Below are 24,818 nucleotides of genomic sequence, written 5' to 3'. Positions count from 1 at the left end.
TAACCAATCCAATCCTTAACACGGTTTATACCGTGCTAGTCACTTGATGTAGCCCCGGAAAGGAGCACTGTCTTCGATCTACGAGAGGTGTTCAGTATGAAGTGCACCATTTTTTTCTGAAAGCAAGTTGGTGTTATTCAGGATTCCAACACACCACATTATTCCACACTCTTGGCTACAAATCAATATTTTTCGCCGCGCGTGATTAATTGAGCGGTCTAAGGCGCTGCAGTCATAGACTGTGCGGCTGACCCCGGCGGAGGTTCGAGCCCTCCCTCGGGCATGGGTGTGTGTGTTAGTCCTTAGGATAATTTAGGTTAAGTAGTGTGTAAGCTTAGAGACTGATGACCTTAGCAGTTAAGTCCCATAAGATTTCACACACATTTGAACATTTTTTTCAATATTTTTCAACATAAACTCCGTTCAATGCTACGGTCTTACGCCACCGTACTGGGAGGGCCTTGCATGCCCGCATCGTACCACTCTACAGGTCGACGTTGGAGCCAATGTCTTGCTGCATCAATAAATCTCTCCATCACCCACATACTGCTTCTCGCGTAACACGCAAGTAATTCCAGGAACACAGAGAGCACACACCTTTGAGAACCCAACCGTTGGACTAGTGTATCAGTTCTACCACCAGACGTCCAGTTGTGCAGTGAGGTGTGTGTGATCCGTCGATCATTTCGAACGACAGTATCCGCCCGTTCGAACACTGCATGAGTACAGCTGTATGTAGCCAGCAGTCACTCTGGAGGTCGGATTGGTTTTCGCGACAATGTTACAATCATGACAGACGCCTCGACCAGTGAGTCATCGTACTTTTGTTCACTGCCAGGTCTCCATAGACATTCTGCAAGCTCGTAAGAATATCTGCGATGCTCTAGTTTTCCACCAAAAGAAACTCAATGACAGCTCTCTGCTTGGAAGGCACCTCCGTAACAGACGCCATTTTGAACGCTGCGTACAATGCCGCCACCTATCGGAACTCTACGAAACTATAGAGGCTGAAGCGGATATATTCCACGATGTTCCGCAGCAAAACCGGCGTTTTTTCAACTGGATGGCCGAGAAAAAAATGTGTTGCATTACTTATTGAATGCCCCTCGTATTTAAAGTTTACTTATTACTGTTATGTATGTACCAAACATAATCTTTTCACTTCAGTGATGGAATATGTCACTCTCGACACTCTGTAGGGAAGCAGCCTACTCACGCCGTAGTAAATTCACATCAGTCTTTCCATTGTGTGCCAGCCAGTCCGCTGTAACTAGCTCTGACGTCATAACTGTTGCGCAATACTTTAAAAATCAAGCAAATAACCTAAAACGTTTGTAGCATGTCAGGAGTAATACTAAATCAACATGTGTTGAATGTCAGTTTAATAACTTTAACCATTTTCGAAATTTGGACGTTTTTCTGTAAAAATCATTGGCGCAACAGAAAAGAGCTAGAGAATTAAAAATTTATATTTAGATTCCTTTTTCATAATAATTTAACAGAAAAAGTACTTTGGATTTCACAAATTAAAATTTTAGTGGGAATTCATGATTTTCTGGTTTTTGTCTTAAAAATTAAGGAAGCAAGATAGATTAAGTAGGCTAATAAATAAGGCTAGGATGTTTATATTTAAGTACGAGGGCAGTTCAATAAGTAATGCAACACATTATTCAGCATTGAAATACACCAGGTTATTCCCCAATCTTTTAGCTACACAACACTATTTTTCAATGTAATCTCCATTCAATGCTACGGCCTTACGCCACCTTGAAATGAGGACCTGTATGCCTGCACGTTACCATTCCACTGGTCGATGTCGGAGCCAACGTCGTACTGCATCAATAACTTCTTCATCATCCGCGTAGTGCCTCCCACAGATTGCGTCCTTCATTGGGCCAAACATATGGAAATCCGACGGTGCGAGATCGGGGCTGTAGGGTGCATGAGGAAGAACAGTCCACTGAAGTTTTGTGAGCTCCTCTCGGGTGCGAAGACTTGTGTGAGGTCTTGCGTTGTCATGAAGAAGGAGAAGTTTGTTCTGATTTTTGTGCCTACGAACACGCTGAAGTCGTTTCTTCATTTTCTGAAGAGTAGCACAATACACTTCAGAGTTGATCGTTTGACCATGGGGAAGGACATCGAACAGAATAACCCCTTCAGCGTCCCAGAAGACTGTAACCATGACTTTACCGGCTGAGGGTATGGCTTTAAACTTTTTCTTGGTAGGGGAGTGGGTGTGGCGCCACTCCATTGATTGCCGTTTTGTTTCAGGTTCGAAGTGATGAACCCATGTTTCATCGCCTGTAACAATCTTTGACAAGAAATTGTCACCCTCAGCCACATGACAAGCAAGCAATTCCGCACAGATGGTTCTCCTTTGCTCTTTATGGTGTTCGGTTAGACAACGAGGGACCCAGCGAGAACAAACCTTTGAATGTCCCAACTGGTGAACAATTGTGACAGCACTACCAACAGAGATGTCAAGTTGAGCACTGAGTTGTTTGATGGTGATCTGTCGATCATCTCGAACGAGTGTGTTCGAATGATCCGCCATTGCAGGAGTCACAGCTGTGCACGGCCGGCCCACACGCGGGAGATCAGACAGTCTTGCTTGACCTTGCGGCGATGATGACACACGCTTTGCCCAACGACTCACCGTGCTTTTGTCCACCGCCAGATCACCGTAGACATTCTGCAAGCGCCTATGAATATCTGAGATGCCCTGGTTTTCCGCCAAAAGAAACTCGATCACTGCCCATTGTTTGCAATGCACATCCGTTACAGACGCCATTTTAACAGCTCCGTACAGCGCTGCCACCTGTCGGAAGTCAATGAAACTATACGAGACGAAGCGGGAATGTTTGAAAATATTCCACAAGAAATTTCCGGTTTTTTCAACCAAACTTGGTTGAACTGCCCTCGTAGAATGGAGATCCGCTATAACCATAAAGATTTGAGAAGTTTCATTTGAATAACTACAAAACTATAGCGATAGCGTATCTCCAAAGGGCAAGTTCAGAGCTCGTCTACTGCGTGCAGTGTAATTAAATTAATTCTCTCGCCCAAAATATTTAACTTAGCCACGTCAAAGTTTTATTATGATTACTTACCTGGGTGCTGAATGCACATTTAAATTGAGAGCTTCATCGGCCATCAGCAAAGGAAGCAATGATTTATTCAATAACTTAATGTGGTGCATTACTAGCCCAGCGGCTAGTCGGGAGAGCCGATTTGATCAGGCGTTCCCTTAGCCATCCGCACCGCGGCTATATATATAAGAACGCTGCGCGAGGAAGCAAGGCCCCAGTTCTCTCCAGTCTCTGAATAGCACACCATCTGTGTCGGGAGTCGCGCCGCGTCGGTATCATTGCTATAAACAGCCTCGGATGCCGTATTAAGTTACTCGGGATACGCGTAACCATGATATCATTTTCGAGTGAAGTGTTACTTCTGGGATGACTTTGATTATCTATCTTCAGTTTGCGTATGTCGTATTTTCACGTGCCGTCGCAGGACAAACATTCTACCATTCTTTAGCGTGGCGTTTGATGAACCTAATCATCAAATTATGGCAAGCATTCATTTAAACATTTAATTGGGACAGTTATAGTTGCATCAGCACATTAGACTCTGAACTGCTCTGTTAGTCAGATTGTGTGTATTCTTTTTTTTCATCTGTGACTTTCAGAAAATAGAGAACGTTTTTTTTATTTTTTTCACGATCGTTTTTGATTATGAATCCCAGACAATTTCCTAATTCCTCTGAGCTTTAAGCTGTAGCTCTAACTGTATTTCTCAGATGAAGTGGGCACTAGGAACTCTAATTACAGGCTTCACGTTTTGCTAATCACTTTCTGGTTGCCAATATTGTAGTTAGAGAGCCAGTGTTGAGAACGGCAAAAGACTGCATAAATAATAGGAACATTTATATAACAATTAATTCCACTCGCCGCCCCACATATGGATAAAACTGCAAGGAATGCATCTTTTCTACAAACCAAACATTTATACAACAGTAAATTTTCTACCCGCCGCCCCACAATTGGTGCATCGGCCGGGAAGTGTTTCTACATTCTACAAAATTTTATACCACCATAAATTCCACCCGCCGCCCCACAATTGGTGCATCGGCCGGGAAAGAAACTGAGTAAAGTGAAAGTGATTTTTAAATATTCGGATTCGCGAGTGAAATGCGACACGCAAGTGAGTAATAGAACAGTGAAAGTGTTACGTGTGCATGTGGATGACGCAATTGGATTAACAACGCACCTGGATTGACAGAGCTGGCATTGAGTCTAACGGCACTGCCGGCATCGCGAGAAGCCAGTTTCGCTTCATCGCAGTCGTCCGCCGGAGCAGCCGGAGCCGCGCCTGCAGTTGCGGGCCACACAACAGCTGTCGGAGTGCCGTTTGCAATTCAACGCGCTGCGTCGCATCATTAATCCTGGTACGCCGCGCCGGCAACGCCATACGTCGTGCAGAAGGAACTAAGTTAAGTGAAAAGCTGTTAAAAATTTTACTAACCTGCACTAAAAGACTGTCGGAAATGGAACTGCCAGAAGAAACCGTGGTTAAGCTTAAATCAGAAGCTATGTCTGTTGAAGGAACTGTAAATCCAGACAACGGTTCAAGTGTAAATATGCATGAAAGTAGTAATGTTAAAGTGAAATATGAAGTATTGTCTCCTGACAGTAGTGTGGGAAGGGGCAATGATTCAATAATAGAGACCCCTGTAGTAAAGCAGAAATCAGAAATTGTTAATATATTGGATGATAGTTTCTCTGTTGAATTAAAAATAAAAAAGTCATCAGACGTGGTAGAGTTTAAAAAGTATAAGTTAGATATGACTAATCAATCAGAAGTTTCATTTAGTTTTGATGATTCTGGTATTGGAGTTAGTTTTTCGTCACCTGAGTGTGATAAAAAGCCAGCTAGTGAGCAACCCAAAGATACTAAGGCTATTGATTTAAATGTTATATTACAGGCAATAGCTGCCAGTAATGCAAAAATGTCAGCCAGTAATGCTAAAATGACAGCTGAATTAAAGTCTGAAATAACTGAGATCAAAAGCAGTAATGCTAAAATGACAGCTGAGTTAAAATCGGATGTAATTGAGGTAAATAACAGGATTGTGGTCAGCCAGACCAATTTTAATAAACGGTTTGAGGTAATGGACAATACATTAGAATCCAATAAAGCTGAATTAGAAACTTTCTTCAAGACTGGCTGCAGTAAGTTGAAAGAGGATCTGGATAGTTTGAATTATAAAATTGATTACAACCATGAGGATATTAAGAAAAAGGTTGCTCAACAATTTTCTGAAATGTATAAAACAGTAAAATCCGAAGTTGCTGAGGTTCGCAAAGACTTCCAAATGGAAGATGCGAAGCTGGAGCACAAGTTAACAGAAAAGATCGAGGTGGAATCTGAACTGTGCTCAGATAGGTTTAAAGATGGTAATATAAAAATAAACATATGTCAAGCGGAAGTAAATGTAATCAAAACTGATGCTACTCATATTGTACAAAGAGTAGATAATGTTGAAATGAGAGTAGAAAATATTAGTACTAACACTGCTAACATTGAGAGTAAAGTAGCTTCAGTAACTTCTGTTAATGGTAGTATACAACAAGTTGTAGCTGCAAACGCCGCTTTTATCGGGTGTCGGCAGTTCTTGCGGTTCGATCCAGATAAAAATATCCACCCGCTAGATTTCTGGAACGATTTTGAAGATGTGATTCCACCAACTTGGTCTGAACGAGAGAAAATCTCATTTATTAGAAGCCATTTAGCAAGTGACGCCATGCGTTGGTCAGCTGATGTTATGTTGAAGTGTAAAACATTAGCGGAATTTAAAACAGCTTTCATTAATGAGTAGTAATAAGCAAAATGAAATGTTGAAAGAATTTTGGAGTGGAAAACGCTTCAATGTAGGCAAGGAATCTATTAAAGAGTTTGCTAGGTCATGGATTTCACTTTTGTCACATTTGGCGGAAAAGCTGAAACCTGAAATGATAATACTAGGTCTTGAAGCCAAACTGCGATTGTATTGGCAAACTAGAATTATATCTGCCCCTAGAGACAATATGGATCGTTTCATTGAATATTTGGAACGTGTAGAGCGTGTGGCTGCCAATGAGGAGCAAGCACGTAATAACAGAAATGCTAATAACACTAGTAGTAATTTTAAGAACGAGCAGAATGGCAATGTAAACATCAGAACAGTAGGTGTTCGCCATCCTAAGAGAGGTAGGAATTGGAGAAATAATTATCAGAACCAACAATGGCATCCAAATGATAGTAATTTTATTCCGAACAAAATTATGCAGGCAAACAACAGTGCGGAAAGCAATTCTGTGCCAGTTAACTATAATGGAAATAAAGGAAACAGTAGTAGGCCGAGGCAGGAAAACTAGTTCCCGTCTATGGGGACACTGGCGCTCACCAGGCGGTTACTTTTCCTAAGCCAGTAATTACAATAATTGGTAAGACAGATCAGAATACTCAAACTGAACATGTGGATGAAGGGTCGGTAGCATCAAAGAATACAGCAGAAATATTAGATCACTCACAGTATTTGATAGATAGCGTGTTAGAGACGCTTTCTAAGTGGGAAGAGAAAGAGAAGGCGCAGCAGTGTAATGGTAGGGAAGATGTTGATACTGTACTAATAGATTTGGGACAGGAGGTAAGTGAGAATGTAGAGGGTAGCCTGTTGGGGGTCGATGAACCCAGTAGCTGTGACCAGTTGTCACTGGAGAAGGAACCCGACGAAAATAGTGAAAGTGGTTTAGCTGTAACTCGTGTTATGCCCGGTCTGGAGGCGCAGAATCGCTCAGACTACAGTAATTTGGGTCATGTTCAGCAAACTAAATGTAATGAAGTCGTGCGGTGTTTCGATTTGAAATTAATAGACCGACTGGAAAAGGCAACTGACAATGTAATTCAGGAAACCCCTACACACTTTGACCTAAATGTAATGAAGACAGATGTCGATCACTTTAGTTGGAGAAATATCAAAAAGGAACTATTGGATGAGTTTGAGGAACCACCTGTACAAACTAGAATAAGCCACCCTATAATAATAGTGAATATGTTGGGTATCAATGTACGTTGTCTCTTAGACAGTGGAAGTGAGGTGAGTGCGATATCTCAGTCCTTCTTTGATGCATTACCTGGTAAAGACAAGCTTACAGTAATGAGGGTATCAGGACTAAGAATAATTGGTGCTACTGGCAAGGTGTCAAAAACGGTAAAGCAAGAAGCTTTGCTGCCCTTTAACATTAATGGTAATTTAATTGATCATCCATGTTTAATTGTAAACAATCTCAGTATTGAGGTTTTAATTGGCATAGATTTCTTGTCAAAATATCAGAGTGTTGTTGACTTTGATAGTGATAAACATGTAGTAACTAATGATGAAACTTGGGAGCTGCCTATACGAGTTCTGAAAAATAGGAGATATTTGGACGAAAGTGTTAATCTTAGTAACAGTAAGCTAAACACAGAAGAAGAAGAAGCAATTATTTTGGACAAAATAGAAGCTAAATTGCAGGAAATCGATAAAATTTCAGCTAATCAGAAGGAAGAACGGAGACAGGTTTTGAAACGGCATCATAAAGTATTTTCAGATCGACGTGGCGTGGTCAAAGGTTATGAATAAATTCTGTAGGGAGGAGGTTGTTTTGTAACCTCTACACAGTGTGGCAGCTGTGCAGTCCCAGCTGTGTGAGATCTTCTTTCCTTTTCAAGTCTCACTCATTCTTCATCTTTCCTATCCACCTAAAATTTCGACCTCTTCTTTCCAACACCTTAAATTTTCCGTTATGGTTATCAAGCCAATAATAAGCTAATGAATTCTGTAGGGAGGAGGTTGTTCTGTAACCTGCGCTCCTAGTAATGCTTCAGCTTTTCGTGAATCTTTCTTATTATTATTCGACAGTTGCTGAGAGAGAGAGAGAGAGAGAGAGAGAGAGAGAGAGAGAGAGACAGACAGACTTTGCACCAATACTCTATAATAATGGAAAATGCGGAGTGCGGAGTGCCAGCATGTGCTTTTCCAACTAGACACGTTTCATAGTTATGGCAACTTTTTGTGAGTTACACTATTTTGATCAAATGGCCGCGTTTCATTAAAAGGTGGTGAACAAGGCGGAGTACCAGTCTAGGCATCGGCCGTTCTCGACGCTTGCGCGTATTCGCCTGCTTGTAGCACACCTGTCATTACAGCGCCCATCCAGGAGTATCAGGAAAATGGAACCGGAAGAACAGAAATCCATAATTTGTAGAACAGAGCCTCTGTTTGAGAGCTGCAGATACAAATGATTTCTGTTGAATTATAACAACAGGGGAAAATGACCACAGACAGGACTGAAGGAGAAACGTGTGAGCAAAGTTACATAGCCTGATTCCGCTCATATGCATCTATCTGTTTGTATTTTTAAGCAGATGAATATATAACCGATATCTACGGACATCCGGTTACTACTTACGGCGTCCAACACTCCATTACTAGTTCTAAGTATGCCAAAGGTGGGTCTAGAATTCCAGTTCAGGTTAAGTCACAACTCCACAGCAGCAGGTTATGAATATTCTCGTGTTATTTATAGGTCTACAGAAAGAGGTGTGAAGATAGTTTCATTAGAGACTAATATCAGTGCAGTTGCCTACAGCAGAAGAAAATTTATCATCTGTGAGAACACAAGTTCAGTAGCGTCTGACTGAGTAACAAAGCACTGCCTGTCATTACACACGTCCTACTAAACTCAAGTTTTGTGAAAGTGTTGCTAAAAAAAGTGGCCTTTTGCAGAGACAAACAGAGTAATTTGGAAAATAAACCTCTCCGGTTTGCCAACGGATGATGTCCCCAGGTTTTCATCGATACTACTGTTTGCCATCTTCAGGTGGTAGTAGCGGCTGTTGTAACTGCTACAAGACGCGACTGATCATAATTCACCAGTCCAGTCTTGAAGAGGTGACAGCAGCAGTTGTCACTACCTTAGGATGGTTCAAATGGCTCTGAGCACTATAGGACTTAACATCTGAGGTCATCAGTCCCGGCGGAGGTTCAAGTCCTCCCTCGGGCATGGGTGTGTGTTTGTCCTTAGGATAATTTAGGTTAAGTAGTGTGTAAGCTTAGGGACTGATGACCTTAGCAGTTAAGTCCCATAAGATATCACACACATTCATCAGTCCCCTGGAACTGAGAACTACTTAAACCTAACTAACCTAAGGACATCACACACACCCATGCCCAAGGCAGGATTCGAACATGCGACCGTAGCGGTCGCGCGGCTCCAGACTGAAGCGCCTAGATTAGATTAGATTAGATTAGATTAGTTTTTCGTTCCATAGATCCGAGTTGAGGAGATCCTCGTGGATGTGGAACACGTCACTTTTTTTTTAAAAGCTAAAATAACAATACTAATAGTATGAATCCCCCCATGAACCATGGACCTTGCCGTTGGTGAGGAGGCTTGCGTGCCTCAGCGATACAGATAGCCGTACCGTAGGTGCAACCACAACGGAGGGGTATCTGTTGAGAGGCCAGACAAACGTGTGGTTCCTGAAGAGGGGCAGCAGCCTTTTCAGTAGTTGCAAGGGCAACAGTCTGGATGATTGACTGATCTGGCCTTGTAACACTAACCAAAACGGCCTTGCTGTGCTGGTACTGCGAACGGCTGAAAGCAAGGGGAAAATACGGCCGTAATTTTTCCCGAGGTCATGCAGCTTTACTGTATGGTTAAATGATGATGGCGTCCTCTTGGGTAAAATATTCCGGAGGTAAAATAGTCCCCCATTCGGATCTCCGGGCGGGGACTACTCTGGAGGATGTCGTTATCAGGATCGGAGCGTGGAATGTCAGATCCCTTAATCGGGCAGGTAGGGTAGAAAATTTAAAAAGGGAAATAGATAGGTTAAAGTTAGATATAGTGGGAATTAGTGAAGTTCGGTGGCAGGAGGAACAAGACTTCTGGTCAGGTGACTACAGGCTTATAAACACAAAATCAAATAGGTATAATGCAGGAGTAGGTTTAATAATGAATAGGAAAATAGGAATGTGGGTAAGCTACTACAAACAGCATAGTGAACGCATTATTGTGGCAAAGATAGATACGCCTACTGCAGTAGTACACGTTTTTATGCCAACTAGCTCTGCAGATGACGAAGAAATTGAAGAAATGTATGATGAAATAAAAGAAATTATTCAGATAGTGAAGGGTGACGAAAATTTAATAGTCATGGGTGACTGGAATTCGGTAGTAGGAAAAGGGAGAGAAGGAAATGTAGTAGGTGAATATGGATTGGGGCTAAGAAATGAAAGAGGAAGCCGCCTGGTAGAATTATGCACAGAGCATAAGTTAATCATAGCTAACACTTGGTTCAAGAATCATAAGAGAAAGTTGTATACATGGAAGAATCCTGGAGATACTAAAAGGTATCAGATAGATTATATAATGGCAAGACAGAGATTTAGGAACCAGGTTTTAAATTGTAAGACATTTCCAGGAGCAAATGTGGACTCTGACGACAATCTATTTGTTATGATCTGTGGATTAAAACTGAAGAAACTGCAAAAAGGTGGGAATTTAAAGAGATGGGACCTGGATAAATTGAAAGGACCACAGGTTGTAGAGAGTTTCAGGGAGAGCATAAGGGAACAATTGACAGGAATGGGGGAAAGAAATACAGTAGAAGAAGAATGGGTAGCTCTGAGGGATGAAGTAGTGAAGGCAGCAGAGGATCAAGTAGGTAAAAAGACGAGGGCTAGTAGAGATCCTTGGGTAACAGAAGAAATATTGAATTTAATTGATGAAAGGAGAAAATATAAAAATGCAGTAAATGAAGCAGGCAAAAACGAATACAAACATCTCAAAAATGAGATTGACTAGAAGTGCAAAATTGCTAAGCAGGAATGGCTAGAGGACAAATGTAAGGATGTAGAGGCTTGTCTCACTAGGGGTAAGAGAGGTACTGCCTACAGGAAAATTAAAGAGACCTTTGGAGATAAGAGAACCACTTGCATGAACATCAAGAGCTCAGATGGAAACCCAGTTCTAAGCAAAGAAGGGAAAGCAGAAAGGTGGAAGGAGTATATAGAGGATCTATACAAGGGCGATGTACTTGAGGACAATATTATGGAAATGGAAGAGGATGTAGATGAAGATGAAATGGGAGATACGATACTGCGTGAAGAGTTTGACAGAGCACTGAAAGACCTGAGTCGAAACAAGGCCCCCGGAGCAGACAACATTCCATTAGATCTACTGACGACCTTGGGAGTGCCAGTCCTGACAAAACACTACCATCTGGTGAGCAAGATGTATGAAACAGGCGAAATACCTTCAGACGTCAAGAAGAATATAATAATTCCAATCCCAAAGAAAGCAGGTGTTGACAGATGTGAAAATTACCGAACTATCAGTTTAATAAGTCACAGCTGCAAAATACTAACGCGAATTCTTTACAGACAAATGGAGAAACTAGTAGAAGCCGACCTCGGGGAAGATCAGTTTGGATTCCGTAGAAATGTTGGAACACGTGAGGCAATACTGCCCCTACGAGTTATCTTAGAAGCTAGATTAAGGAAGGGCAAATCTACGTTTCTAGCATTTGTAGACTTAGAGAAAGCTTTTGACAATGTTGACTGGAATACTCTCTTTCAAATTCTGAAGGTGGCAGGGGTAAAATACAGGGAGCGAAAAGCTATTTACAATTTGTACAGAAACCAGTTGGCAGTTATAAGAGCCGAGGGACATGAAAGGGAAGCAGTGGTTGGGAAGGGAGTGAGACAGGGTTGTAGTCTCTCCCCGATGTTATTCAATCTGTATATTGAGAAAGCAGTGAAGGAAACAAAAGAAAAATTCGGAGTAGGTATTAAAATCCATGGAGAAGAAATAAAAACTTTGAGGTTCGCCGATGACATTGTAGGACTTGGAAGAGCAGTTGAACGGAATGGATAGTTTCTTGAAAGGAGGTTATAAGATGAACATAAACAAAAGCAAAACGAGGATAATGGAATGTAGTCGAATTAAGTCGGGTGATGCTGAGGGAATTAGATTTGGAAATGAGACACTTAAAGTAGTAAAGGAGTTTTGCTATTTGGGGAGCAAAATAACTGATGATGGTCGAAGTAGAGAGGATATAAAATGTAGACTGGCAATGGCAAGGAAAGCGTTTCTGAAGAAGAGAAATTTGTTAACATCGAGTATAGATTTAAGTGTCAGGAAATCATTTTTGAAAGTATTTGTATGGAGTGTAGCCATGTATGGAAGTGAAACATGGACGATAAATAGTTTGGACAAGAAGAGAATAGAAGCTTTTGAAATGTGGTGCTACAGAAGAATGCTGAAGATTAGATGGGTAGATCACATAACTAATGAGGAAGTACAGAATAGGATTAGTGAGAAGAGAAGTTTGTGGCACAACTTGACTAGAAGAAGGGATCGGTTGGTAGGACATGTTCTGAGGCATCAAGGGATCACCAATTTAGTATTGGAGGGCAGCGTGGAGGGTAAAATTCGTAGAGGGAGACCAAGAGATGAATACACTAAGCAGATTCGGAAGGCTGTAGGTTGTGGTAGGTACTGGGAGATGAAGAAGCTTGCACTGGATAGAGTAGCATGGAGAGCTGCATCAAACCAGTCTCAGGACTGAAGACAACAACAACAACAACAACAACAACAATAGTATGAATATATACAATACATAATTTGTTTCTATTAAAAAATTCGTCAATGGAGTAGGAGGAGTTGGCCACTAGTAAGTCTTTCAGGCTCCTTTTAAACTGATCTTTATTTGTAACTAATTTTTTTATAAATGATGACTAACTGACAACCTCAGCTGCTGATAGGTGTTGTTGTTATACCTCGATGTGGACAGCTGAAAATGTGTGCCCCGACCGGGACTCGAACCCGGGATCTCCTGCTTACATGGCAGACGCTCTATCCATCTGAGCCACCGAGGCCACAGATGAATAGCGCGACTGCAGGGACTTATCCCTTGCACGCTTCCCGTGAGACTCACATTCCCAACTGTCCACAATTCTACATATGTATTGTACCTTATAGACATTTGCCCACCCACTCATTACTCGCGCACGCGCTGGCGATTCCCGTAAGAGTTAGGGCAACCTGTGCGCATTCGCACAGACAAAGGTCAATGGCTGGGTAGCCTTTAACTATATATACAAAGACAGTAACTTGTTCTCGAAAGAACAGTTATTGTTGATGACCGTGCAGCTTTTCCCTGAAATAAATGATGACTAACTGACAACCTCAGCTGCTGATAGGTGTTGTTGTTATACCTCGATGTGGACAGCTGAAAATGTGTGCCCCGACCGGGACTCGAACCCGGGATCTCCTGCTTACATGGCAGACGCTCTATCCATCTGAGCCACCGAGGCCACAGATGAATAGCGCGACTGCAGGGACTTATCCCTTGCACGCTTCCCGTGAGACTCACATTCCCAACTGTCCACAATTCTACATATGTATTGTACCTTATAGACATTTGCCCACCCACTCATTACTCGCGCACGCGCTGGCGATTCCCGTAAGAGTCTCACGGGAAGCGTGCAAGGGATAAGTCCCTGCAGTCGCGCTATTCATCTGTGGCCTCGGTGGCTCAGATGGATAGAGCGTCTTCCATGTAAGCAGGAGATCCCGGGTTCGAGTCCCGGTCGGGGCACACATTTTCAGCTGTCCACATCGAGGTATAACAACAACACCTATCAGCAGCTGAGGTTGTCAGTTAGTCATCATTTATTTCAGGGAAAAGCTGCACGGTCATCAACAATAACTGTTCTTTCGAGAACAAGTTACTGTCTTTGTATATATAGTTAAAGGCTACCCAGCCATTGACCTTTGTCTGTGCGAATGCGCACAGGTTGCCCTAACTCTTACGGGAATCGCCAGCGCGTGCGCGAGTAATGAGTGGGTGGGCAAATGTCTATAAGGTACAATACATATGTAGAATTGTGGACAGTTGGGAATGTGAGTCTCACGGGAAGCGTGCAAGGGATAAGTCCCTGCAGTCGCGCTATTCATCTGTGGCCTCGGTGGCTCAGATGGATAGAGCGTCTGCCATGTAAGCAGGAGATCCCGGGTTCGAGTCCCGGTCGGGGCACACATTTTCAGCTGTCCACATCGAGGTATAACAACAACACCTATCAGCAGCTGAGGTTGTCAGTTAGTCATCATTTATTTCAGGGAAAAGCTGCACGGTCATCAACAATAACTGTTCTTTCGAGAACAAGTTACTGTCTTTGTATATATAATTTTTTTATGTTTGCTGGCAAATTATTGAAGATGAGTGTTCCTGAGTAGTGGACCCCTTTTTGAACTAAAGTAAGTGCTTTTAAGTCCTTGTGCAGATCATTTTCGTTCCTGGTATTGTATTTATGAACTGAGCTGTTTGTTGGAAAAAGAGATGTATTATTTAGGACAAATTTAATTAAGAAGTAAATATACTGAGAGGCAGTAGTTAGTATACCCAGTTCTTTGAAGAGGTTTCTACAAGACGTCCGTCAGTTTACTCCACAAATAATACGTATTACACGCTTTTGGACTCGGAAAACTTTTGTTTGACTTGAAGAGTTACCCCAAAATATTATACCATATGACATTATGGAATGAAAGTATGCAAGATTTTTCACTTTTATGTCGCCTATTTCTGCTAACACTCGAATTGCAAATACAGATTTGTTAAGGCGTTTCTGCAGTTCTGTGGTGTGCTCCTCCCAACTGAATTTATTATCAAGTTGTAATCCCAGGAATTTAAGACTGTCGACCTCTTCTATCTGCTCTTCTTCGTACTTTATGCATATGCTGGGTGGAAACCTCTTACAGGTTCTGAATTGCATATAGTGAGTCTCTTCGAAGTTTAATGTCAGTGAGTTGGCTTTAAACCATTTATTAATATCCATGAAAATATCATTAGCAGATCTATCTAGAACTACACTCGACATACTATTTATTGCAATACTTGTGTCATCTGCAAACAAAACGAACTCTGCTTCTGGCACTGTAACTGATGAGAGATCATTAATGTACACAAGAAAAAGCAATGGCCCTAAGATGGATCCTTGTGGGACACCACATGTAATTTCTTCCCATTCTGATGATGACTGATGAATTAATTCACTAGTCCCTTGCACTGACATCCTTTGTTTCCTGTTAGCGAGGTGTGACTTGAACCATTTTGCAACACTGCCCGTGACACCATAGAATTCTAATTTATTTAAAAGGATGTTGTGGTTTACACACTCGAATGCCTTTGACGAATCACAGAAAATACCTACTACTTGTAACTTGTTATTTAATGAATTAAGTACATTTTCACTGTAGGTGAAAATAGCCTTTTCGATATTAGAACCCTTCAGAAATCCAAACTGTGTTCTTGATAATATGTTATTTGTGGTCAGATGGTTGAGAAGCTGCCTGTACATTACTTTCTCTAAAAGTTTTGAGAATGCTGGCAAAAGTGAAATCGGTCTGTAGTTTGATGGCATCTCTTTATCCCCTTTCTTGAGTAGAGGCTTAACATCTGCATATTTCAGCCAGTCAGGAAATGTCTCAGTTATAATTGACTGGTTACACATGTAACTTAGAATTGTACTGAACTCACAAGAACATGCCTTAATTAACTTTGTTGATATTTCATCATAACCACTAGAATGCTTTGTTTTTAAAGATTTTATTATGGAAGTTATTTCTTTTGGTGAAGTGAGTGACATATTCATGTACCTGAAGCTATTTGTAAAGGCTAGTTTCACATATTCAAGGGCATTATTTACTGATCCTGACAATCCCATTCTATCAGTAACGGATATAAAGTACTTGTTAAATAGATTTGCCACACTATGCCCATCGGTCACTAATGTGTCATCTACCCTTAGTGCTATTTTCTCCTGTTCCTTTCTGGTTCTACCAGTCTCCTCTTTCACTATATCCCATATTGTTTTTATTTTGTTCCCTGACATCGCTATCTTCTTCTCGTAGTACATTTGTTTAGATGTCTGAATTACTTTTTTTATATTTTACGGTATTCCTTGTATTTAGCTCAGGCCGGCCACCTGAGGATGTCTAGCAGTGTGGGATTTGCATAGTATTATTCGGCAGCAAACCCGAGAATTGTATTTGCAACAGATTCGTCGGAAAAGCTTGAAAAGTCACGCAAAGTAATTTTGGTCATTGAAATGTTTGATTCGACCTCGTCGTCGATACAAGGGCAGTGTGTGATTTACACTTTCCTCTGTTACACGGAACTCCGTCGTAGGAACTCACGTGAGCTAACCTCAGGCACTCTACAGGCAGGTGGAAATCATTCGCCGAGTTACCATGCAAATCGTATATTATTATATTGTCCATCATGCACAAGGTAACAAACAAAGGTGTTTAAGGAGCAAAGGCAAACAGTGACTCAACTAAACATTTGGTTGGTCAAACGTCTTAAGGAAATGAAAACGAATAATGTACTGCGCTAAAAACGAAAAATCTAGTGCCTTTATCTGATTAGTCTATTGGATGAAGATAAACAAATAAACAACACTTACATAAGACAAAACTAGTTATCATCGTTCCTCCAGTTACTATTGCAAGAAGAAATCGCACAGCGAGGAAAACTGGGTACCACGGCACGAAAGCCACAGCTGTTCCCGTTAACAGCTGCATTATTACTCCAAACACCAGAGGCTTTTTCCTTCCAAATCTGAAAAAAAGAAATCGAGCCACTTAATGCCGTTTTTACAAAATGGAGACAGTCACATGTACGTCGGAAACTACTTTAACAGAATCATCGTGTTTTGGATCAGGTGAAGATTATGTTGTTTTCAGTCACGCTAATGTATCCTGTGCAACCCTCTTCATCTCTGTAAAATTACGGCAACCTACATCCATTTGTTCCTGCTTACTGCAGACAAGCCTTGGTCTCCCTCTACGCTTTTCGCCCCCCCCCCTTCCCCCCCCCTCCCACACACACACACACACACACACACACACACACACACACACACAGATACACTTCCGTCCATGAAGGAACAGACGGTTGCTTCTGCCTCAGAATGTATCGTATCAACCGAACCCCGTCGTTTAGCCAAGCTGTGCCATAAATTTCTTTTTTCCACATTTTACTGCTGTATCTCCTTATTAATTGTTACACTTACCCATCTAACCTTCAAGTCTTCTGCGGCACTGGCATCGTCCACGTAGAACTTCCATGCAAGGCTGCACTCCAGAGTAATACCGTGAGACTTCTTAACACTTAAATATATTCACAATGTTAACAAATTCCTCTTTTTTCAGGATTGCTTTTCTTACTATTGCCAGTCTGTCATTTCATATCCCCCCCACTTCAAACATGATCTGTTATTTTGCCACCCAAGTAGCAAAACTCATCGACTGCTTTTTAGTGTCTCATTTCCTAATCTATTTGCCTCAGCATTGCCTTATTTAATTCGACTACATTCCACTGCCCTTGCTTCACTTCGTTGACCATCATCTTGTTATCTATTTTCTGAACATTATCCATTTCGTTTAACTGATCTTCCAAGTCCTCTGCCGTCTGACAGAACTGCAATCTCATCGGCAAACCTTCACTTTTTTATTTCTTCTCACTGAGCAAACATGCACGTCTGAGGGACAGTGTACAGCCGTCACTGACGTCAACTCGACGGTTTAAAATGACGATAAAATATGTCTGTCTTCTTGTGCAGGAATCAACAAGGCTTGTGGACTCCGTGAAATATAGAAAATACGGTCGTTCCCAGAGGCTTCCTCGGTTTGCCGAAGTGGTTAAAGCGACTGCTCACGGTAAGAGGAAAATCCGGATTATAGTCCCGGTCTCGTACAAATTTTCATCTGTCACAAACAGCTGACGTCAGGCCGGATTAGCAAAATGCAATCAATTTCGTAATCTCAAAATATCTGACAGTGCTGTTTGAAGTCCATCTCATACAGTGTGATTGTGTGCAAGTCACATCTCCTCTTGTCACTCTACGAAAGTCTGCCTACTGATGACCTTATATTTGACACTGTGTGTGTAAGAGTTTTTCCTCTCTAAATCAGATAAACTAATCAGTTGCACTTACTTTTCCTTTACTTGCACCAAGGCAGGTTTCAGCCCCCAAAAACATTTTCCAGTGGCTTCATGTCTATAGTTGTCAGAGTACGTAATTAGGCAGACAGAGAGATTGCAGCCCGTTTGTGTGCTCTCTCGTCTATAGACGTATACCAATTGGAATATGGTCTTAGGGGCAGAAATCAGTCGTGGCAATTAAAAGAAAAAATGCAGCTGGTGCTTTTATCTGATTGAAAATCAATACTACATTTGTAGAACCTTCCCCACAACTCTCCATATGTTGGACAAGAAACTTTCCATCTTACCAGTCGAATTATTTGTTAACAAATACCATTGCCATTCATAACAACCTCTTCCCGTCACTAGAAAATGTACATTTGCCGAAGCTATTATTTCTAAAAGCGTTTCTTAATAATTCTTGGTTTGCCGGTATCACCTTTAGTATCTACAATCTGTGTCTTGTTGAGTCGTATTTTATGTTCTCCTCATGCTTATGCATTGTCTTCTTTGTATACAAAGTTTTTTTGTTCTTGTTCTTTTAATTTCCATGTTCCTACAGGAGGTAGTAGTGATCAGAACTAGAAGAGAAGTTCCTATAACTGTACGTCCAGAAACCAATACCTGATGAGATATGGATAGTTTTACTTGTAACGAGTAATAGGAAATACTTGGCGGTGTAGGCCGTTGCAAGAAATGGCATAGTATATTACCACAATATGCACGTGTGGGAGGATGCAGATGCTGGAGCAATCATGGAAGTGAGGCATCAGAAACGTTTCCATATCTATGTATGAGCAGCAATTGTCGTTTACTGACTCATGGTGCTATACACTTTACCAACCAGAATAAAAGTAGTAGTTCATCACAGATTTCTTCGCGACGAATTACCAGCGTTATTGGAGGACGTTAACCTTCAAGAATGACAATGTCTGTGATTTATACACGACGGCACACCATTCCATTTTCTACGGATCGTGTGGCAGTACCTCACCGCAATATAAAGTACAATATAACTTCTGCTCAATTTCAGTGCAGTAAAATGCACCATTTCAGTGCAGTAATGTGTTCATTGTAAATAAGTATTACAGTAGTTCTATTACATGTTTATTGCCTTATAAATAAAAAAAAACTTTTTTTATATTTTAAATTCAGTGCGTTAGTGTTTCTAAAATGATTCTCTCATATAGTGTTCATTAAAAAATGACGATCATTCCACTTGGAAACTGTGGAAGGTTCATTAGCTCATTTGTTTCAGTTGTAAATATTTGTCATTTATTATTGTTTTTCTGACATGTTCTACATCCTGGAGGACCTCACTACGGATCAATTGGAATGAAAGTAAATCTAATCTAATGTCCAGTAACAGTATTTCAGCTCACCAGATCTGAATTCGTTGCATTTCTGACTATGGGAACATTTACAACGTTATTTTGCACCCTACCCATGGACGATGTGCAAACGTTACAGGAGTGTGTGACCAATGCAGGACAGATTGTCCCATGTCTTAACAGCAACTAGCTTCCGGACGTACCATGATAGGAACTTTTCTAGTTTCGATCTATGCTACCTCCTGCAGGTATACATGACATTTCTTTTCTAACACGCTGTATCGGCGTTTCCATGGGACGTTGTGGCTATACACTGGAAAAATTAATTTCCTGTACGTAGGAGATTATTATTATTATTTATTTTATGGCCTTCATATGACTACTCTAGTCAAAAATACAAATTTTTAATTGAGTTGTTACACAGGGATACAATTTGGCTCAACAATAACTTAATATAATATTTAGGTAAAATAATCATTCTTATATGAAAGGTGTTTTGCTCTTCTGTCTGCCCAATATTTCTACGTTCTTTCAGATATTTTCTTTCTTTCTTCATCTGAGACCACTCTTCCTGTACTCCTTTTATTGATTTTCATTTGTAGTCTGGTTTGTGGGTCTTGAAGTAGTCTGGTTTTCTCTGTCTTGTTTTTTAGGCCATCTACTGTAATTGGAGTTCTTTTGTATCTTCCTTAATTTCTGTGATCCATTTAATGTCGCTCTTGCTGTTCCACAATTTTTGTATAATTTTTTTACTAATTCTGTTTTCTGGAGTTCTCATCAGATGTCCAAAGAATGAGATCCGTTTCTTCCTGATCGTGCTCATGACTGGTTCTATTTTCTTATATACTGTTTCATTTGATGCTATTATCCAATGTCCATTTATTTTATACTGTTTATTTATACATGTTCTAATTATTCTTCTTTCTATTTTTAGTATTCTGTCAATTTCTGCTGTATTAGTTGTTTTGAAGATAGTTTCAGCTGCATACGTTATTTCTGGTTGTGTAACTGTTTTATACTGTTTTAATTTTGCATCTATAGATAGGCTTTTTTTGTTGTATGTAGTTTTGGTAATGTAGTTTGCGTAGTTCAGTTTTTTTATTCTATTCTGCCATGATGGCTTCTCATTTAGATTGTATGTTATTATTTCGACTAAATATTTAAATTTATCAACAATTTTGATTTCCTGTTCTCCTATTGTAATTTTGTTTGCAAGTGGTGTATCAGATAGCATAATCTCCGTTTTTTTCAAATGATATTCTAAGACCTACTTTCTCTGCTATTTCTTGTAGTGATTTCACTTGTTGCCTGGATTCTTGAACGGTATTGGCTAGGAGAGCAAGATCATCAGCGAATCCCAAGCAGTTTAAGCTAATATCATCTTTTGCACTTCCAATTCTTATCATCTTTGGATTGTCCTTGTACCATTCTCTCATATGTATTCCAGTGCACAGTTGAACAATAATGGTCATAGGCAGTCACCTTGTCTTAAGCCTGTTTTTATGAGGAATGGTTCCGAAATTTCTCCTGTAAACTTCACTTTTGATTTGGTGTTGGTTAGAGTGAGTTGTATTATTTTAATGAGTTTTGGATGGAGTCCCAGATTTCTTAAAATTTTTAATACTGCAGGTCTGCGGAGACAGTCATATGTCTTCTTAAAACCTACAAATGTTATTGCCAAAGGTTTGTTCCGTTTCTTGTAGTATGCCATAATCGATTTTAAACTAATTATCTGCTCTGCACAGCTTCTCCATGGTCTGAAACCTCCCTGATATATTAAATAAATTACTCTGAGGATCGGAGAGTCACGGTACCTGTCAGCCAGCATGCCGAAGAGCACATTGCCGATAAGAATGCCGAACATGAACACCGTCTGTGCAACGTTGGCCAGCTGCTCTCTGTCGCAGACGAGGTCCCACTGCAAAAATAATAATAATAATAAAAAATAGCGTCACGTAAAACACAAATAACAACTCAGTGGTTTGGTCTGAAATGCAAGCAGGGACTAATTGCAACCATTACTGCCACATTTTTATATACAGGAACTGAATGATCGGGAGGGGTTCGGTCAACTAGCCTTAAACAGTGTAAAAAGAATGAAACAAACCAATACAGTCTATAGTCAATTATATTTGCAATATATTATTTAAAGACTGACAAACTTAACACAGACTTAATTATTCCACAATGTTTATACTGAATAAACACGTTTCTGTCCACAACAAAGATACGAATATTAACCTCAATGTTTGTATATACAAAATATCACAAAAATCCCTCCAATGCACAAGCAACCAATAACTACGTGCAGCGAAAAGGCAAATTACCGAAAATCCTCCAGTACACTTGTTCGCCCACTGCTTGAATACTCTTCAACAGTGTGGGATCCGTACCAGACAGGGTTGATAGAAGAGATAGAGAAGATCCAATGGAGAACAGCGCGCTTCACTACAGGATCATTTAGTAATCGCGAAAGCGTTACGGAGATGATAGATAAACTCCAGTGGAAGACTCTGCAGGAGAGACGCTCAGTAGCTCGGTACGGGCTTTGGTTGAAGTTTCGAGAACATACCTCCACCGAGGAGTCAAGCAGTATATTGCTCCCTCCTACGTATATCTCGCGAAGAGACCATGAGGATAAAATCAGAGAGATTAGAGTCCACACAGAGGCATACCGACAATCCTTCTTTCCACGAACAATACGAGACTGGAATAAAAGGGAGAGCCGATAGAGGTACTCAAGGTACTCTCCGCCACACACCGTCAGGTGGCTTGCGGAGTGTGGATGTAGATGTAGAATACCTAAGTCTCTTTCGACACTACTAGCACGATCCCGGCAGGCTGCGACCTCTCATGTTGCGCGGCTTCTCTCCAATGCACACTGTGTCCGACCACTTCCGACACCCCTCATCAACTGCTCGCTCTCCACTACACGCGGCAGTAAGACCTCAGACCAGAGTTTATGTATGCACACAGCAGAATCACAGATGTCCATCTTTCACAATCCCCACCCTTACTTAAGAATTTTGTGGAGTGATTCTTGCCTAACATGTTGGCAAGGAGCAAACGCAAAATTCTTACATAATAATTTGAGAAGAATAGCATCAGATGTTTTAAAAAAGTAATAGAATACATAAACATCAGCGTAAGATTACGTATGTACAATGTAGTCAAGAAAAATATACAATTACCATCTTGTGCAGCTGACACTGATAGTATTTAATTTGACAGAATAACAAAATGTTATTTATAGTCCTCCAGGAGTGTAAAAAATGTCTTTTAGTTGTGTAGATACAAATATCACATCGAATTGCAAATAGTGCAAAGAGTGAGAAAATGTATATACACATATCATTGTGCTGGTGAGCAGTCAAATATGCCTGACTTAATAATACACCGCACTCTGCATTGTTGCCAGATTTGTTGAAGATGGCGGATCCAAGATGGCGGTGGGAGATATGGCAATGTTGCAATGATGTCATGGCAGGAAGTTGAAATTTTGGCAAGAAAATAGTTCACTTGGGCTACCTCCACTAACCTAAGAAAGTGTTGGGAAAATAGGTCACTTGGGCTACCTCCACTAACGTAAGTCATCTGACCGTCACCTCTTCCTTGAAATTGGTGGGAAAAGGACTCAGCCTGGGCTGGGATGACGGATAGGATGGAAGTAAGTCTTTATTTTGCATGCAGTCTTTATTGAAACAATTTGATTTGTCATAGGCAGTAGCTCCAGCCAGTGTGTTCACCATCAGATCTCGAGTCCAACTGACCTAGTACACAGTACTGCCACCAGAGTGCATTGTAGTCCCATGGCGGTCTGTAGGGGAGGGGGGGGGGTCCAGTTGCTGGAGAGAGGAAGCAGTGCACTTTATTTATTTTGGAACGATTTATTTAGGGGTTGGATTTCACGTAGTTTATTTATTACACTGATACAAAACACTTGCTCCGACATGCTTGGGGTCACAACACACAGCCTACAGACCTACGAACTACTTGTAAATCACCGAAATAATGCAGTATACTGATATACAGACGTGCAAACAACTAGTAAATTGTCAAAATAATGCATGGATAATGCTCTGCAAACACGCTTACTAATTATAAACTGTTGAAATAATGCATTGCACAACACACAGACATGTTCACAAAATAATGCAACAGACATGAAAACAATTCATAAATTTTCTGAACATAATGCATGTGTAACGCTATGCAAACACGCTTACAATGCTTAAACAGCCAAAAATGATGCAGTGCACAAACACTCAATGCACATAAAAACACTTTCGAACTATGATAAACAGCAACGTATCAGCGAACTGTTCCCTACAGAGTTCCAAGGTATGTATGCTTGGTGGCATGCTCATGTCGGTCCCATATGCGAGACGCTTTTGGGCCACATTCACGTGTTTACCATTCCTGGTACAACGCCTTTCTATCTACGGCCCAGCAAAGATTTAATTGCTGATCGACTCACCATTGTAAATGTAGATAAAAGGTTGTCAGTGTTATACTGACGTCACATGTCTATGTAAATAAGAGCCAAGTCTATCTCTCAGAAATCGTGAAGTGTTGCAGAAATAATTAACAGTCGCTTTTGTTGCTGTTGTAGGAGCTTTTGTGGTGTCTCAGCTTGTCGGCATTGAAATTCTCGCCCTAAAAGAATAACAACGAATGCATTCATCCTGATGGTCCTAATGAGGTATCCTGTGCTACCCTTCCTGGAAACCGCGACGTCCTGCTTTCAACACACGTCTCAAAAATGGTACTCGTTCTCAACGCTAAAAGCCTTCATCATGTATGTGCACGCTCGAGAAAACATTGTTAATCATAAAAGCATTCATGTTGTTTGGAAAAAGAGCATTGTCTATGAACAGACGGGAAAATCAGAACAGTTATACAAACATAATTCGAAGCACTGTCCTGTAGAAGAGAAAAATTCTGGAATTTTCGGTGTCCTACAGCTGCTGGATATGTCCCAATGCTACAATAGCGGATCCCACCGTAGATACCGTGCCCCATCTTGCTAGAAGCAGTCCGTAGAGGCTCCTACGTCCCAGCACAAATGATGTCTTGTGCATGAATGGAGCATACTGATTGACTCTTACTGAATTTACCAGCCGGTGTGGGAGCACTGCCTGTCTTTCTTTTACTGCTGACAAGGCTTTCAGCGGCGAAACTATTCTGTACAGATCGCCATATTGCACTGACAGTTAAACCTTGCAAAAGTGGTCTACGGATCGTCAAATATGGGAAGACACTTCCTCAATTACTCTGCTCTGCCACTGACGACGAAAGCGCCGATATTTCAGCATGAAACCGATCTCCAACCCGGCTGTATACCACCATATACCGTATCGACGTAGCTGAAATGAATCTGAGCACTATGGTACTTAACTTCTGAGGTCATCA

At 41.0% G+C, this 24,818-nt stretch overlaps 1 protein-coding gene and 3 non-coding genes across 4 annotated transcripts in view; 1 reads left to right on the top strand and 3 right to left on the bottom strand.

Annotated features, from left to right (window-relative positions):
• Nucleotides 1-24,818, bottom strand: part of LOC126249783 (organic cation transporter protein-like) — a 405,395-nt gene that overhangs the window by 142,666 nt on the left and 237,911 nt on the right. Inside the window, exons 3-4 of the mRNA XM_049951466.1 lie at nt 21,221-21,324; nt 16,556-16,710 (exon numbers count right to left, since the gene is read on the bottom strand). Of these exons, the coding sequence (XP_049807423.1) occupies nt 16,556-16,710; nt 21,221-21,324 (259 nt within the window). The remainder of the gene's footprint in view (nt 1-16,555; nt 16,711-21,220; nt 21,325-24,818) is intronic.
• Trnat-ugu (transfer RNA threonine (anticodon UGU)) lies at nt 12,894-12,967 on the bottom strand. Its single transcript has one exon. It is a non-coding gene; the product is annotated as a tRNA-Thr (tRNA).
• On the bottom strand, nt 13,332-13,405 carry Trnat-ugu (transfer RNA threonine (anticodon UGU)). Its single transcript has one exon. It is a non-coding gene; the product is annotated as a tRNA-Thr (tRNA).
• Nucleotides 14,054-14,127, top strand: Trnat-ugu (transfer RNA threonine (anticodon UGU)). The gene has a single exon. It is a non-coding gene; the product is annotated as a tRNA-Thr (tRNA).

Source organism: Schistocerca nitens, chromosome 3, assembly GCF_023898315.1.
Source record: "Schistocerca nitens isolate TAMUIC-IGC-003100 chromosome 3, iqSchNite1.1, whole genome shotgun sequence".
Classification (NCBI taxonomy): domain Eukaryota; kingdom Metazoa; phylum Arthropoda; class Insecta; order Orthoptera; family Acrididae; genus Schistocerca; species Schistocerca nitens.
The sequence above is the reverse complement of the archived record's forward strand: the minus strand, read 5'-3'. Positions and strand labels throughout refer to the sequence as shown.